At 42.5% G+C, this 18,705-nt stretch overlaps 1 protein-coding gene across 2 annotated transcripts in view; it reads right to left on the bottom strand.

Moving 5' to 3' along the window:
- The window catches only part of LOC146811985 (uncharacterized), a 562,758-nt gene that overhangs the window by 194,633 nt on the left and 349,420 nt on the right, over positions 1 to 18,705 (bottom strand). For both annotated transcript variants that reach the window (XM_085614545.1, XM_085614544.1), the window contains exons 12-13: positions 17,597 to 17,635; positions 14,229 to 14,256 (exon numbers count right to left, since the gene is read on the bottom strand). In XM_085614545.1, coding sequence (XP_085470671.1) covers positions 14,229 to 14,256; positions 17,597 to 17,635 — 67 coding nt within the window. The remainder of the gene's footprint in view (positions 1 to 14,228; positions 14,257 to 17,596; positions 17,636 to 18,705) is intronic.

Here is an 18,705-nt window from a genome sequence, read left to right as displayed (position 1 = left end):
TTGATCTGTAGTTGAGCGGTGCTGCACTCAAGCCACAGGAAGGGAGGTATGGTGACGTCTGCCGAATTAGAAGGCAATAAACGAAAGTCACCATGCTCTTAACTTATGGTAAGTGTGGGCGGGCTAAAAGCCTGTTCTGATTTTTTTTTTAACAAAATAGATTGTCGCCATAGCGACAGCGCATGCGCGCTGCCTGCAGGCTTCGACCTAAAAAAGCATATAAGACAAGCATACTCGTGGTTGATGGAGACTTTGACCTGGAAAGTTGTTTCTAGGCAACAACTTGGCTCTTCACCAAGTTGAAACATTTAAATGTTTCAACTGTGCTCTGTGCTCAGCATCTGACATGATCTGCTACTAACAGAGCACCCCTGCCAAGTACCATGCATCAGGCATTTAACTAACACATTTCAATGTGGTGATCCGCATCACCATACTGAAATGGGAAGTCATGCATGTTAGTACCTGAGTCTCACTGTCAAGCACTACAGCCTAAGGGCTGGCTGTTCTTATAACACTTGTCAAGTCAGTGGCACAGGCAGACAGCGTGCGGTGAGCCTCGGTGCTCAGCAGACTTCTTGGGGGCTGGGCTAAGCTCACTACAATGTAAATGAATTGATTCAATCACCCTTTGGCGGCGCGGTATAAGGTACATTTCATTGAGGTCATGTCAGTGCCTGCCAATGGGTACCTCTGAGACATGAGTGAGGTCAGGAGTCAGTGTGTGTTCTGTCAAACTCACAGTAATAGTGCGAGTGGGTCAGCTGCCACCCTCCTGTGGCACGAGCGGGTGACAGAATTCAGATTAGTCAAGTGTGGCCAGATTGTTGCTGATGAGCTTGTGGTGCCTTTTAAAAAAGGTGGTAAACTGCGATTGTTTTGCGACTGCAAAGGCGGTCGCAAAACAATCATACATAGGTGTGAAACTCGCTATTAGGAAGGGACGCCCTTGGCATGCCCCTTCCTAATAGCGAGTCGCAAACCATATTTTGCGAGTCGCTAATAGGTTAGAGACTCGCAAAATATGGTTTGTATATAGGGCTGACCTATTTTGCGGTCGCAAACGGGCCAAATTCCTGTTAGACATGTGACACTTCAAACTGCTTCATCTGCCAGTGGACAGATGTGCAAATTTCATGTGAACAGTGTGAAATGGCCTATTCCATGCCCTCTGCATCGTGATAGTGACATCAATATAGGTTCAATGAAACAGGGGACCTGCTATTCAACCAGGTCTGGGTTAGGGATAGCTCAATATATGCTAATTGTCAAGCCTTGCAGTGTTAGTCAATGTCTTAAAAGGATGTCTATTCTCTCTTGAATCACATGAGGTAAGTATGGTATACTACAAGGGCAAAGGAAGTAAGAGACAAACCATCAGCTGGTAGAAACATGTACGTAAAATATTGAGAAGGGGAAACGTGAAGTTGTATCAGACAATGATTCTGACACCATTATGTGAGAGTGTACACAGGTCTTGTAGCTTACAGTCATGTGCTAATGGCTATATATGAACTAATTGTCATCCAAGTACAAATTGTAATATATGCTAATCTGTTTAGACTAGTTTATACACATATGTAGCCAGTATATATCAACATTTCAACTAATTTGTATTTAAATCTGTTTGTCAGCATCACACCAGGGCAGCAAAGGAGACTGCCACAAATGTTGGAGAAGCAGCTGGACACAGTGGTTCTCGTGGTGGTCGTGAGCAAGAGGGAGCCAGCTGTACAGAGGGTGGTGGGAGCACCACGGAGGAGCTGACAGACGTGACAGCTATGTCATCTTCATCGGACTCCATCTCTAGTAAGCCCTCCCAGGTGGTGATGTATCCCCCTGGACCTGAGTACATTCCATCTCAGTTCACCACCCCCCCTCCACCACCTCCACCCTCACTGCTGCTCCCCAGCCAGCTGCCTGTGGCACCTCGCCTAAAAGAGCAGGAGTAGCCTTTGCGGCAGGCACCTCACCCCCTGTCTCTGTCTCCTCTGCTGCCCTGAGTGTGGAGGCCATTGACCTCCTGAGGCAGATCTCTGTGGGACGGACAGCAGTGCTGAATGTCCTCCAGGTGCCTACCAATCAGCAGACATAGATGGTATCTTTCCTGGAGGGCATTCGCTCTGACATGTCTTCCCTACAGAGATCCATTCGGGCTCTAGCCTCCACACTCATGGCAGCCTTCACCCACATCCAACTTTCCACCCCCTCCTGCCTCTTCCCCGTCCACAGTCTCTATTCCCATACCTGCCTAAAGCACATGCAAACCCCAACACGCATCCACCTCAACATCCGCATCGCAGCACACAAACACACAGACATATGGCCAAAAACAGACACACACCACACTCAGCAGACACAAGACACCCTCACTTGCACATCCACTGACATGCTGGCAGACACAACAACCACTGATTCACATGGCTCACATACAGACAAATGGGCAGACAGCAGAGCATCACACACAGCCATGACAGACACCACACAACACCAGCAGACACAGAAATACCACACACTTTGCAACCCTCTTCCACCAGAATCCCTACCCTTGACTCTACTTGTACCCAGTCTGCTCAAAAACTCTGCCTTATTGCCCTTGACCTCTTCGCTATCCAAACTGACCCACCCTATCCAAACCTAAAATGAAGACCCTGCCATACTCTTCCACATCAACCCCCAAAAAACTAACCCAGCCCCCTACTGAGACCCAACCTAAACCCCAAGGAATCAGAAAAATAAAAGATCTCCATCCTGACATCGCCCCATTCCCCCTCAACCCAGATGATCAACTTCCACATCCTACCCCAATACTTCCACAGGACAAAAGCCCCCTTCCCATTCCCTTCACCATCCTTCATGGTTATAAGATCCCCAGAATGTTGAAATTCATCCCCCACCCCCCACAACTGAATCCTGCCCTCCCACTGACCCAGCTGACTCACGCAATCCTGAGCCCAGTCCTTCCAAGGACAAACCCACCACACCCTAGTTTTGTTCTTTTGGTGCTTGGCCTGCCCCTTCTGGGGGAGGTATCCCTATGCATATATCTGAGGGCAAGTTTAGATGGGCACCAGTTTGCTGGCCCACAACATGGACTGTTGGACTGGCCATTGTCCTTTGTTTTATACATATATTCTATTGAGACTGAATAAAGCACTTAGGGCCTCATGTAGGAAGCCAAATACCGGTCGGTAACGGCCGATTTTCGGTAATTATACCGTTACCGACCGGTATTTTGGCTTTTGAGATGTAGGGGGAGAATTTCATGATTCGGTAATTACCGAATCGGTAAAATTACCGAATCGGTAATATTACCGATTCGGTAAATTTACCGATTCGGTAAATACCGAATCATGAAATGAGATGTAGGGGGAGTGTGTGGTGGGTGTGGGGATTCGTTATTTACCACCAACTAAAGGTTGGTGGTAAATGACGAATAGGTGAAAAAAAGCATTTTTGTGCACGTTTAAGTGTGCAATGTGGCAGACATACATGCCCTTAGGGCATGTATGTGCGCCACATGTGCACACATGGCCGAATCAGGGGTGCAACAGGGTGTCAATGTGACACCTTGCCACCCTTGCATGTGCTCCCCCATTACCGAATCGGTATTTACCGATTCGGTAATGAGGCATACCTTCCCATCAATGGGAAGGTATGCCTCATTACCGAATCGGTAAATACCGATTCGGTAATTACCGAATTTTTCCGATTTGGTAATATTTACCTACTCATTACCTACATTGCATTTACCACTTCATAAATACCGAATCGGTATGATTCGGTATTTATGAAGTGGTAAATGCCAGCCCACCTACATAAGGCCCTTAGTTTTTTTGTTATTCCAGTGTCCAACCATTGCTACTGATGTTAACTGTCATTCCTGTGTAAATTGGGATATGTGAGTACACTTCAGTCTGTATGATAATGATAGCATATTAGGTAAGTCTATTGGAATCTTCTGTGGAATTATGTACCTACAGTGGCTGGGTGTCAATGTCCACATGATGTATCTGTAGGAGTGTGGGGTAAATGGCCAAACCCTGCATTGGGTATTCTATGCATTCATAGTTTTTGCAGCTTTTTATGTCCTGTGTGCAAGTGTGTCAATGGACAGAACTCAATGGGATGTTTGCTGCAAATGTATTCGATGAATACAAAGTGAATATTCTTGTCAACACACATGGAGGCGTTTTGTTTCTTCATACATGATGATAGGTACTTTAGACACACATGTACACAAAGCAATATGTCAATTGTAAATTATGTCCTACTAGTTATGGGCCAATTGCTGTTCCTTCTGTGGATCTTGTTATGAACTTCCAATGACACATTTGCCACATGTGTATGCCACTTTGTGCCAATACCCACTAGTCCCAGTTGAGACTAATTCTCACTGTCCTGTCCACATGGAGACTGCGAGGAAGCTACAAATCAGACTGTGTCCTGGCCCTGTTGGCTTCCAGGACTCCCCTTAATTTTTAGAACAATTTTATGCAAGGTCTCTACGCACTGTGGCCTCCTGATATCGTGAAACTTGGATGGTTGTAATGCCATTCACTTTACTTGCCTATTTCATGTGGGTAATGTGTGTAGCTCCATGACAGTGCTTTGTAAGTTAAGCTGTGTTTGTCTACCTTGAAATTACCTACAGACGTATGTTAGTGTTGTAAATAAAGGTAGACCATCCATGTGGGTTCTTCAGGTATTTTTATTCAGGTAAGATGTTACAAGATGAAAGCCCCACCAGGAGCAGCCTCACTGCTGCTCAGCCCATCCCCAACTGACTCTCACTCACATGAACATTCCATGTATAGTTACATACATAAGCTACCTCATAGCCGTGTAAATCGTCCTGCTACTCATATTGTATTGTATTCGTGCTCAATTTACCTTTTGTTATTGTGAAGCGCTCTGATACCCAAGGGTCACGTTCGCGCTATATAAAACTATATAAATATAAAAAAAATAAAAATAAAAATTTACCAACATTCTCTCACACAGACACCCAGGCTGAGCAGCAGTATAACACATCTCCTTCCTTTAAGGGAATACAAAAACTCTCAGAAAAGTATCAGAATAAATGCAAGAAAAAAAATAACATGAGATAGTTCTGAAAGTAGCATGAAAAATTAAAGGTGACAAATTCATGCAGAAACAATAAAGAAGGCAGGAAGAGACACAGAAATACACCATCTCCCTTCTCATCACAAGACAACCCACACTCCCACACCATAACTACCAATAAACCAAAGTACAAGAATCATGTAAGCTGGCCAGTCAAACACAAGAAAAGTACAAGGGTGCCAACATCAACAGTGCGAGGAGAACCATCCTGTAAAGAAAAATAATATGTACGCATGGAGGATATCCACACGGAACTTAATAGCATCGCCACACCAAAGTAATTGCAAAGCTTCCCCCAACGACATATTGGGGTGTGATGTGTGAAAAGGACTCCACACGGAACCAGAAAAAACACTCCCCATGCAACCCTTGACGTGCGAGAAATGTATGGTAAAAATGGTCTTCCCCCAACAACAAATTGGGGTTTATGTGTGGAAGGGGCTCCACACGGAACCAAAAACACTCCCAATGCAAACCTTGACATGCGAGGGAAAAACACAACACTAGCAAAGTAAACCTTGACGCCCAAGGCAAAGCACTCCCAATGCAAACCTTGACATGTGAGGGAAACACACAACACTACCAAAGTAAACATTGACGTCCAAGGGAAGAAAATTGCAATGCAGGCGAAAGTAAGAAGCAACCTGGAAATAAAGCGAAGTAAATGCACATAAGGTAAGAACATATGCACTTCCCCCAACAGCAATTTAGGGTGTGATGTGTAGAGAACAGTCTACACGGAACCAATCAGGTGCACAGCACTACACTTAACATGAAAAGAACTCCCCCCAAAGCAAAATGGGGTGTGATGTGTGGAAGGGACTCCACACAGAACCAAGAAAAAACAACACTCCCTACACAAACCTAGAAAAGGGGCGTAAAGTACATGAACATTGCAAAGGAAAGTAAGTACAATCACACAGTAAAATGGACCACAAGTCAAACACATGCACACAATAGCATAAGTAGACAGCAAGCAATAAGGCATCATAAAACAGCACCGACCACAATGAGATAAAAGAACACAGCCTATGACAATATTTGAAAAAAAACGAAAACCAATGGTTCCAGAGACGTGATGAAAGAATAAGCAGTAACACTCTGTGAAAGATGCCAAATGAAGATGGTAAAGCAGCAAAGCATTGAACATCTGAACTAAAAAAATAAAAAAAAATAAAGAAAACTGGCACTTCACTCCGGTGAGCGATATCTCACCCGAATGAAATCCTGCACGGTGAACTAATGTCCACTACTGTATGATAGGGGATGACAAAGATGTTGTCACAAAGGCAGTTCTCACATTGTTCACCTGCATGAAGTCACATAGAAAGGATGTTCAAATACTAGCAAAGTCTTTGAGTAACTCTCGAACAAAAAAAAAAAACAGGTAGAAAATGGCACACTGCAGAATGACAAAATCCAAGGAAGCTGAAGAGAATATTGCATGTGCTGACGCTGAGGGAAAACAATGCACAATCCAACATAGGAAGGGGAAAGCGGTAACTCAAGTAACGTAGATGGTGGCAAACAGAGGCTGTAGCCACTCAAATTGTACTCACTTTGATGTCCAATTACCGGCATGGTCATGTCTTTCCCGCGAAAAGCTCTTACTCGCTGCAGCGGGAAGAATGAAGACAGGTATCCAAAATGGGGGCACGTAGAAATGAGGAGAGCCGGATGGCTCAAGGCAACAACGTCCCGCAGCAGTAAAAGAGGACAGTAAACAACGTTTACACCGAAAAATGTTAAATGCAGGGAATCACAACACGGTCGTCACAACGACCGCATTGTGATTTCCTGCATACCATTACTCCCTAAGTCGGAACAATGACTTGCAGAGGGGGGGGTTGGTGTTGGATTAAAAATCCAACACCTTCCCTAGTATCCGCACAGACTGGAGTTGGAATAGTAAATTATACTATTCCAACATCCAGCGCCCCCCCCCCCTCCGCAAGTCGTTGTTCCGACTTGCGGAGTAATGGTATGCGGTATCACAGCGCGGTCGTTGTAATGACCGCGTTGTGATTCCCTGCGGGATAAAAGGCTGCGGAATAACGTCATACATTCAAAGGGGACACGTCAGAGATGATGTCAAGAAGGCAAAGCGTGACACGAAGAATGCGCTGACACGGAGGTAAGATCGTGTGTGCTGTGAACGGCACGCAGCTTGTTTTCAAAATAGAAGTAGCAGTTGAACTGACACTGTTGTTGAACTGATGGTTAAAGACAAAATGCAGTAAATAAAGTTGACACACCTCCGAAATAAAAATAAAGCGGTAGTTCACTTTAGGTCAGAGAACACATCAATCGTCTACCATACTATGTGTAATTAAGACTCAGTCAAGCAAAAGCAATGCGCAGCTCATCAGGAGAGTTGTGAAGTATGGCTTGGTTGGTAGACTGTTTGGTTGACAGTAGTAGCTCCGGAAGTAGGCAAATAGCACAGAAGAGGCAGCGCAGTGGGCAAAATCCAAAGACAAAGGTGGAGATACACAGTGGAAGCAGTGATAGAAACACTGCAAAATTACTTAAACGATGGTTGCAGCAAACAGGCAACAGTTGCAGGCCCAGTACAGTTGAAGTAGACACAGCAGAGTTTGGTTCACCTGGGATTGGGTTACACCAAGTAGAATCCTTAAAACTCAACTCCTCTTGAAGAACATCTGTTCTTGGGTCACAGCAGGCGGCGGGTAGAGAGTCCAACAGGAACTGGCAGACAGCAGGACAGGCAGACAGGAGGACAGGCAGGCAGGAGGACAAGCAGGCAGCAAGAACTGGTCGCTCTTCTGGGAAACTGCACTTTGTGGAAACACTCTCCCAAAGTAACAGGACAGGGACCACTGTCCCAAAGGAGGAGGAAAGGGAGAAGGGATGAAGAGCAGGAACTGGCACAGTAAGGTTGGGGCGACCGATGTAGAGGTCACTGGTGGGGCTCTGGGGGCCAGATTCTTCAAGTTCCATTACAATCTCATCAGCCTTAATCCAGTTACTTAAAGGTTGGCAGTTTCATTACAATCAGGTGTCATACGCTGGTTCTTCCTTTTTAAATCGTCGCCAAAATATGTTGTAATAAAGGTAGTCCATCCATGTAGGTTCTTCAGGTATCTTTATTCATGTAAGATGTTACAAGATGAGAGCCCCACCAGGAGCAGCCTCACTGCTGCTCAGCCCATCGCCAACTGACTCTCACTCACATGAACATTCCATTCACCAACATTCTGTCACACAGACACCCAGGCTGAGCAGCAGTATAACAGATAGTTGCATGAGGACCTTGTTTATGGTACAGGAATGGGTATCACAGAAGTTGATAGCTAGTTCAATTATTGTGTGATTGTCTTGATTTACACTTCATTTCACACATATGTACATCAATCTTCTAGGCTCAACTCACACTTAGAGTATGTCAGTCTGTGCATGGACATTATTAGTAAATTGGACATATGGCACATCATGCCGATGTGATGCGACTTTTTATTCTGTCTTCGTGCACACATGGCCCCACAATAGATCTTCCACCCAGGGATGAATTTCACTATACTTGACAATGGCTTCCAGCCTCCAAGGGTATGTGCTATCTGAGGGTCATGTTTATTGTAAAGTGTGGTTCATGGTTGTCAAGGAGTGTTTGTGTGTCAAGTGATGTATAGTGAGTGTATATGTCCAGGTGGGATGTGTCACCTGCAAACAGTTGCAGTTACACAAGCTTTAGGACTTCTGGGTTGTGGTATAGTGAATCAGTCTAGTGATGTTTGCATTGGGACTACTGTATCTTGTTCATCACTACATAAGTTTGAGTGGCTTTGTTTAAAAGGGAATTAGGATGGGGACTCATAGAGATGTGTATCATGTTTTCCTACTGCCAATTCTATTATTCACAAAACCAGTTCATATACTGATATACATTTGTCAGTGCTCGCTCCTCCAATGCACCTTCAAGCCCCCCTCATGTGGAACTTCTCAAGGTATACCTTTTCACCCTGACATTTAGAAGCTCAGCTGGACCCTCAGTCTTTGCTCCCAGCAGTGGTGATGAGGGTATTGGGTTCAGTGAGGATGTTGTGTGCCATTGTATTCGTATCATTTGCACATACTTTTATGTGTGCATTGATGTTATGTTGCCATGACATGGGGCACATATAGCAGTGATGAGGTCACCATACATATATATACATATTTGTGTCTATGATCATTTGTAGTCCTACCTTTATGTTGGCCTTTCCCTGTATTTCCTGAAAGGACTCTAGTCACCTATGCTGAGATACCCTGCTGAGATACCCTACTTCATCATGCTCACCATACTACAGGGCAGTTCACATTGGTGCACCTTGGCTTTGTGGTCACTTTAATGTCTACAGGTAGGTGTGTCACTTATCTGTGGTGATGTCCGTGAAGGTTCTCATTTTGCTGGTTATCTAGTAGGTACAAAAGCGGTAAGACATGCGTGATGGGCTCCATAGCTACACAGGAAGTGTGAAAGTGTGTAGTGGTGAGTTTCGACCTTATGTGCCTCCCCTTCCACCAGTTCTGATGAGATTGTTGGACCAACACAGATGGCATGTCAGAAATACGCATCGTAATTGGGTGGGTGGTTCCAGGGTCGGACCGCTATCCATTTGGCTCAAATGGTTCTTTCCAAGAGCCGCGCCGTCGGAATTTCCTGTCAGAGTCAGAAGGACAACGTCTGACGGTAAGCCATGTATTGCAAAGCATTATAATCCTGCGGTTGGAGCCACCGCTTTCGACAGGACATTGGGCGGACCGACCGACTGACCCCGACAAGACCGCGGAAGCACTTCCGCCTGACATCATAATCAGCTCCTTTGTGTTTCTGGGTGCTATTTCTACTATATGTTAGAAAATGTATTTCTCCAGATTTTCTTATTGGGTTTTTGTCATTGTATCTGTTATCTTGTTTCGTAAATTGTAATTTCTAACTCATTTTGGTATTTTTATTGTTTTGCATTTTTACTTTATTACTGCTTTAGTACTTCAGAAATACTTTACACATTGCCATAAGTTAAGCCTGTCTGCTCGGTGCCTTAGTTACCAGGGGGTTGAGCTCAGGTTAATTTAGTGACTTTAAAAGGTTCTCTATGACAAGGACTGGGATTATTGCTTGAGTTGCGTACTTACCCCCTCAACTAATAACCCAAATTGTTACAAGTGTGCATACATTTTGTATGTTTTCCTACTATAATGCATCTGAAGTACGTTGGTGTTCAATTATAGTGTTTCTTTGGTGCAATGGGTATGGCATGCTACATATTATTTACAGAACACAATGTTGCCAGAATTGCCTCAATTCTTCCCTGCAGATGCATCAATCCATACTCATCCTATTGATCTCGGTAACTGAACTCCCAAAGCGAATCCTTCTCACCCCTCAGACAGGTGGAGACACCAGCACCAACTCTGCTGCAGGCCCAAACTATCACCCCTATTTCTGCCTGATCCTTAATGCGATTACCCCTCTTGTCACTGAGTTATTCACCAGTGAGACCCAGGAGCTGTAACTTCTGTTTGCTTACCTGATTTCCTACCAGAGTCCAAACTCTGCTCTGCTCATAGGGCAGGAATGCACTTAATGCTGAGGTCTCAAGAAAGCGAAGAAAGCGAAGTTCTTGAAGGAAAAAACGGTTGCAGACAAGCACTTGAGAACTCATGTTGAGGAAGGTACACAAAATGCATTATGGTGATTGTACATAACCACTCAAAAAACACATTTCTACATGGACAGTTTGTAAATCTGGTCAGGTACATAAATGTTGTATTTCAAAAACACACATAGCAGTAGGACTATGGGCATCATTGTCAGTTTGGCAGATTGCCTGCCAGATAATAGTGACTAGATAGCGTGTTTTGTTAATATCCAGAAACAAACTCTCAAACAGGAGGGGTTTGCTTCCAAAACCAGAAATACACTTGTTAAGAGGCATAGATATTCGTTTCCCATTGGGCACTGTCATTCGTTGGTTTCTTTTTTTCAGCCTTCATAATTTATATAGAAGTTGCAAAATGGAAAAAAGGGAAAAATGCAAAGCAAAGCCCCTCATTAAGGCAGACCTTGTGACGTCTTCAAGACTAAAGCCCTGCGGCGGATGGACTGCTACCACAAAGTGACTGATGCGGGACTCAGCGGATGCCCTGATGTTAAAAACTTTATAAACTAAACAGTGGATACCTCTTTTTGGCGGGAGGGAAACCGAGGATGGTAGAGGGGCGGTGATGCAGCCAGGGCATCATCCCGCCTAAAGAAAACAAAGAAAATGGTCTCCCCACCAGCATATTGGCTAGGAAAAGACAGCCTTCTTCAAGTGCAACAAGTTCACAGAACTTTGGGCTACGGTGCCACTGCACATGCTGAGCTCATGGTAGTTAAACCCACTTAGATCTGGACATCCAGACTGTAATTGTGGATGTCCCACGTCCACCAACCTCTAAAGAACCTGCTCTGTCTCCTCCTCCCTTGGGTAAGCGATTATGAAGGCTCAGCAAATAGATTCAAGGAATATGAATGTGGGTAGTTAACAGTTAAAAAATTAATACATTTAAATTGTTCTGGTCAGGTGGAGTTCATAATGCACATGTAAGGATTCCAAGCACAATCGCATTACTCAATCAATCATCAATCAATCGCAATCTTTATTCAGCCCGAGCCATAAAAGTCAGAGATAAATAATACAGTACAAGTGTTTGTTGTACAAATTAAAAAAACACTATTAAAATCAGAACTGTTCATGAAAGCATAAACCAGCTATAAATGCTACCTACAGGGGTGCATTTCCACACAATCTTTTAAAAAAAAACATTACAAAGAGGGCCGTGATTCAGTCTCTATGACCCCTTAGAGATTAAAAGGCTAAAAAGGCGTAAAAATAGTATAGAAGCAGCAGGGGTGAAACAGAATCCAATTCCTTTATCAAAGAGGGATCGTCTTGTATTTCTTTCTGATTGCTACTGTTCTTCTTATGAAATTAAGTACAGCATAGCAGGTATCTATAGTGGAAAGATTTTGTAAGAAGGTTAAGTCCTCCCAGTGAGTTCTCAGGTTGATATTCCGTGATAGAGGCCTTAAGAACTCACGCCTGGGTTCAACATGTAATGAGCAAAATTAAGTGTTTCGTGGTTTGTCACACCGGCAAAGAGGTAAATCGTGTGACCAGACACCCTGAAATGTATCATAGAAATTCTAAAAAGGGAGAGAGGTAGCAGCGAAAGATAGGGTTTGTGACCCAAACAATTTATTGTTCGACATTAGCTGTCGTAGAAATCATTACTTATCTCGCATTCGCTACCATGGACTGTGCTTTCTGGAGCTTTACATTCTAACGATATTCAAGGAAACGCAACTTAACTTCCTCTTCACTTTTTTGGGGCATTACTCAATTTTGGTTGGTGAGCTTTGAAAATAGGGTGTAATACCTCTCCCCAATTTACCGCCTATAGGAGTAAAGCCACCCTGTTTTTCTTCCTCCTGGGTAATTTTGGGGGAGAAGGAACAGGAAGGTGCCCACTCCAAGCATATTTTAAAAACAAAAAAGCTAAATTGTGCATTTTAGATCCCAAATTCCGTAGGTTAGCTTGAAATCCAGGGGTTTTGAAGGCACACTAAACTATTCAATACTTTAAAGGTAATGCAGTCCAGCTTCGCCCTACCCAAGAAATAATTGGAAAATTATGGCAAAAGTGGAGCCCAAAAGGCCTATAATTTTCAAAATGCATATAGCAACTTTATTCACTTATCATGTTCTGCCTAGCCCCTTCCATCTAGATTCACAGGCATAGATTTATGACTATAAGTTTACTCGAGTGGTAGGACACCACCCTTCTACACTTGTCAGTCACAGATCATAGATAGCATTTCTGGATAGATTTACAGACTCATACAGCATTGCTAACTGTTTACAGATGCTTCGCAGATAGGTCACATCAATCTTGCAATTTCAAGCCTCATATAACAGCAGTGACAAAGTATTCAAACATTGAATTACCATTGTGGGTGATGAAATGCCCCCATGTATTATAGAATAACATATATAGAAGTAATGCCTTCTAGTACCAAGATGAGAAATAAGCCACCCAACTTCAGCATGACTTATCACTTTAACATCAGCTTTACATAGATTTCAGTTTATGTCAGCTTTCCAGTTTACATGCATTTTGATTGCCAGAAAATCTATACTTTCATTTTAAATAGTCAAACGCGATTGCAACAAACAAAAGCGTGTCTTTTCATGAATAAACATTCTTTTTTTAGTAAATACATTGTTGGTCTCCAATATTAGCATGCCATTTTCATCAAACACTCTTATGTATTAGTGCTACACATGGACAGATTGCAATAGTCATGCACATTTTGCATCCTCTTCAAAGGCTAGGGATGTATATAATATGGTATAAAAATTCCATCACAATATCCTAATGGGCAAAGTGTCGCCAAACATGGCAAGTAAGAAGTCGGGGGAAACAGACAGTGTTTGTAAAGGCTTTGGCACCCATGGTAAGTTGTTTTGTGAATTAATGAGTGTGGAGGGCTACCAGTCATATCTCGATGTGAAGTATTTGAATGGCGAAAATGATCATTTTATCGAGAGAAGCAAAAGCGATATATGGACACCTCTCAATAAGATAGATTCAAATTTGAAACCGGCTGCCCTATTGTCTCTTAACATAACATCGTGTACCTGCAAGTAGGGAGCGGCTTTCCTCGAATCACACTCCTGGTCCTGAGGGCTCGTGAAAAATTGATGAAACGGGTATCATGACACACAACACCCCATAGATTTAAATGCCACAAAAGTCTGACATACAACCCAGAAAGGCTTATTTAAGTGCAGCATGGATTTGGTAAGTCATAGAAGGTTGTCAGGTACTGAATGCGTGCTGTGCACTTAAGCACTCATCGGATGTGTGTGTGTGTCTTAAGAATTGAAAACATTTCTCCTTGTTAGCACCTTCTTCAAGGAGACAGAGTTTGATACGAAGCCCGGTCTGGCTATCAAAGCAAATCGAACTTTGCGTCAAACGTATAGGTGTCCGGACTGGAAAATAATTAAAGAGATTTTGGGCGAAAGTTACTGCCCGCAATTAATACTCACAGATACAAAGCCTCGTTCACTGGAGAAGCTGCAGAAACAGAAATCAGAATACAATTACAAATATATCTAAAGTGCAGGTTACATACATTGTGCGTTTGTACTAGACAGTCTAACAAAATCAGTACTTGGCTACAGGTTGTATAAATAGGGGTGCAAGTCAAAGTGCGCCGTCTATAAATTAGTGAATGGACATAAATGGAAGACCATATGGAAGAATGTAAGGCACGATCCACTGGCATAAGTGCACCGAGAAAGCTCAACAGCCAAGGAGAATAGTACAAGAAGTGAGGTGATGCCCTGGCTGTATGTGAAAGAAGAGGTGGGGAGTGTAGTTAAACAACAGTATCTGTGCACATGTTTTAGGTTTTGGCCCCGCCTTCCTTGGCCCAGGTTCCATATTTCTGCTAAGACATTGTAGCATCAACTGTATCTGAACATCACCAGAAGGGACATGACCTGAAGGCGAACAGTTTTTTAGATGTAACAGTCTGGAAAGGCAACATACAAAACCCTAAGTTAAAGACCACTTCAGTTATCCAACATCACCAGTTTAGCAAGACGTGTCTGACTTGTCATGCAAATATAGTATTTTGCCTCGTATTGTGTTGTGCTACAAAACTAGGCCCTCCCACTATTGTGTCAGCAGCCTCTTAGTCAAGAACCTCGATTTCTGCAAATCTGTCTCTTTGCTTTTGCCTCATAAATCCTGGACTGAAATGGCCATAGTTCTCTGGTGCAGGTTTTCCATCCGAAATACATCCCAAATGCATACCCCAGCACATCATGAGATAAAAAAGCTCCTCATTGACGCCTCAGTTGAGTTTTCAGCTAGGCAACTTAGTATAAGGTCTGGAGCGCTGTAAGGAGGGTCCAGGCAATAAAAAGCAAATGAAAGTGCTAAAATCAAGACATCAACTCCCCATGCACTCTTTTCCCAGAAGCCTAAGTAGCTATGGAAATGATGTAGCAGAAATCGGATTTTATTTGTAGGGGTACATTATAATTACACGTGTAGAGGGGACCCGCATTTAACCCTTTGTTGTAGTAACATAGAGTGTTAGAATTTGAAATATATTAACCTGAAATGTGATATATTCTAGGCCAATGAAAGGTAACATGGAGAGTCAACGTAGAAAGGAAGTGTAACTAGTAGAAACCATTAACGTGAGGAGTTCGTATTATGAAACTGACAATCATTCATGTAAAAAACATGTTTAATAATTGTGTCATTTTACATGTAGGTAGATGTATTCACCAAAAGTATTTAATTTCTATGCAATTTCGTAAAGCTCATATTATGCTTTCTTATGTTAGCTGAATTTCGTAGGCCTGAAATGCAGTTCCTGAAAATTCTCGCTTTAGGATTAATAAGCTGAATTTCATGTGTGCTGTGAAATTTGTTCTTTCTCATGTTTTGTGTTGCAGCTAAAAGAAGCACTCTTGTTAGCTAAAATAATTTCTTTGTTTTAGCCGTCAGGCAAGGAGAGGAGAAATTACAATTGTGTGGCTTGAGTTGATATAGGAAGATCATTTTGCTTTACACAGAACGGCCTGGGGACCAAGGACAAATTGTAGCGAGGAAAGAAAACCATTGTAAAATGAAAAAAGTACATTCAGGATAGTACCCAAAGCAGATGGCGTGACTTTCAATGGATCTTGGGAATGTCACCTCTGAATAATGTACTGTTGGTATTAGGGAAAGAACCTACTTTTTCCTTTTCCTTCAGAGAGAGAGCATCTGAGAGCGAGCTCTGTCTCTGTAGCTTTATGCTACATGACCCATAGATGGTCGAGAGATTTGTTAGGAAGACGCCACATACGGACACCTTTTATCCTTCTTCTTGACAATGCTTATGGAGGGATATCACATTAAAGTTAGTGTAGTGATAGATTTCATGCTTCTCACTCACCAACCCTCGTTGCAAGGGAACTTGGACTCATGCTTTCTGATCTTCTGCATTCTACTTTTTGAACTAATTGTGCTATTCATGTTGCATCATCTCAATTGGATACGCAGATTTGACTTCATGCTGATTCCAATGTATTTCTATACTCTTGTATTAAGGGGTCTTTATGTTCAGTTGTTTTTGGCTTTGTAATGAATCAAACCAACCTTAAGTAGTTGTCTGTAGTTATTGTGTGTCTAAGTGGATTATAAATTAATTTCTCCCCTCCATGCTTTCATGTCATGAAAAGAACCATCAAATTGTGTTTCTAGAACAGGTCCAGAACATATGGGCCCGGCCCTTTCAGTAATGAAGATCCTTAGCTCTCCCCACCTCTAACTCCCTCATCATTTATGTTCAAGAAGGTAAATGTTTCTAATTGTGAGAGGCTACTTGTGGATCTGACTGTAGGCACTGTAAAGAGTGAAAATGAGTAGTGGTCAAGCCTGCCCTAGTTTTTCTTTGGCTATGCCCCTTATTGTGGGTCTCTCTGTAATGGCCTGATTTCTACAAATGCCATCCATCACCAACATTCCTGATTACTTCTTGCATCCCAATCTGTTCTTTCTTGCACTGGACTCTTCTACCCCTGTGGAATTTAGAATTATTGCATTAGTGTAACTGTGGTAGTAACAGCAATATTCTTGCTCAGTGCTAAAACGATGTCAAAATGTTATGTAAGTTTCTGATGTATAAAGCCTCACTCTAATGTCCGGCCAGCATCAGAGATGAAAATTCTCAAAAAGCTTGCTCAACTCAAAAAATGTGCATTTGTTTATCAATTTGAAGGTCAAATGTATACTTTGCCAAGTTTCAGTATTTTTACCTGCATAGTATATTCTATTTTTTGGTTGTGCCATATGATACCCATTCAATCCTATTTATGAAAAGGTATACATTTGCGCTCCGTACATATGTGCTCTAGCTTTCAATCTCACACAGTGCCTGTGGATCCCATTGTTGTCTGTCTCTGTGATCCACAGATTTTTGTTTAATAAACATTTTCAGATGTCAAGATCAGTATGATAAGAGATTTATCTTGCATCACCCAGCCCTCTACTGATCTTGCTCCTACTGGGCGAGATGCCAAAGGATAGTTACCCACAATGAATTAATATGCTGTTTGCCCAAATCCTAGTGTTGTCTTTATGGAAGACCAGTCCACCCATAAGGATCCTCCCTCATGCCTGCTTTCTTCTTCACTTCTGGCCTCTCATACCATCTCCCCTGCCTGCCCCACAACACTTCGAAGTACCTTAAGGTGGTGTAAAACATCACAAAAATAAATAACATGACACAACAAAAAGTAACAAATTGCACTATCCCTAAACAGTTTAAACCTGAATATCACACAGTTAAAACGAGAGACTGCATGGGTACCTCCGTGTTCACATTAGAGGAATAAGAAGTAGGTATACTTACAGCCCAGTGCACTGTGGTGTATGTTTACATAGTCTGTCTCTGAAATTACAAAAGTATTGTTGATTGACTCATGATACATCGAGATGGAGAAATAATTCAACAGACAAACAACACACTCTGTCACTACCTCAACAGCCAGCTCTCTATGGGCTGGGGTTTACATAAAGTAAGGTAATGCAGTGGCTCTAGGGTTACTCTCAGTGGTGATCTCAAAGTACTACAACAGGAAAGATAAATTAATCTTTCAGTAGATGGGAATAATGAAGTCCAAGCCTTAAAAACTATGTAGTTATCCTGTTTTCCTATAAGGGACAGACGCTCAAAGTTAGCAATTTGTTTTGCAGTGCAGCAAACCATATTTGCTGCACTGTGTAGCTCAAGGTGGAAACCAGTGCAGAGCCATATCTTTTAAAAGTACTTTGCTGCTGCTCTCATTCCAAATGTTGCCCCTCTAAATTTCTGTCATGCATGACACGCAGTCTTGCAGAGGTCACTAAGCCCTGTCTAGCAGAAGATTTTTCTTGGAAGCATAATGTTCCAGTACAAATTCCTATATCTAGCCAAACATAGAAAAATCACACTCATTGGATGTGTGCTGTGTACAAGTGTTTTTGTTTGGGCACAGTACATTTTTCTCCTTGATAACACCTGCATTAGATTTTGACACAATGCCTGGTATAACTTTCTTAACCCATCAGTCTTTGTGTGAAGACCGATAGGTATTTGCACTGATTCAGCCACCACAGTAACGCCACTTAATGCAAATAGACACAGAGCAGTACAGTGTACTTTGTTTGTGGCTAAATGGGCGCATTCCCATCACAAAACACCTTTTGCATTTGATAGTAAATACCATGGGCTACTTTGTGTAGATACAGCGTTTGTAAATCTTGTCCAAAATATTTTCTACGTGATTCTATCATTCTCCCTGCACATATGTTTTGCAAAGAGTCCTTCATTTGCCCGCTTCCAACACGAACCCTTTGTCACCTCAACTTCTTTTCTTTGTGCTCTTGATTCTTTCACAATTTACTGATCTGTACATTTGAATTCAATCCCTTAATCCTTCCATCGCTCTCTTGAATTATCTAAATGTACACTTTTTTAAA

The sequence above is a fragment of the Triturus cristatus genome, chromosome 7 (assembly GCF_964204655.1).
Source record: "Triturus cristatus chromosome 7, aTriCri1.1, whole genome shotgun sequence".
NCBI classification, from domain to species: domain Eukaryota; kingdom Metazoa; phylum Chordata; class Amphibia; order Caudata; family Salamandridae; genus Triturus; species Triturus cristatus.
Note: the sequence above shows the minus strand (reverse complement) of the source record. Positions and strands in the feature narration are given on the sequence as shown.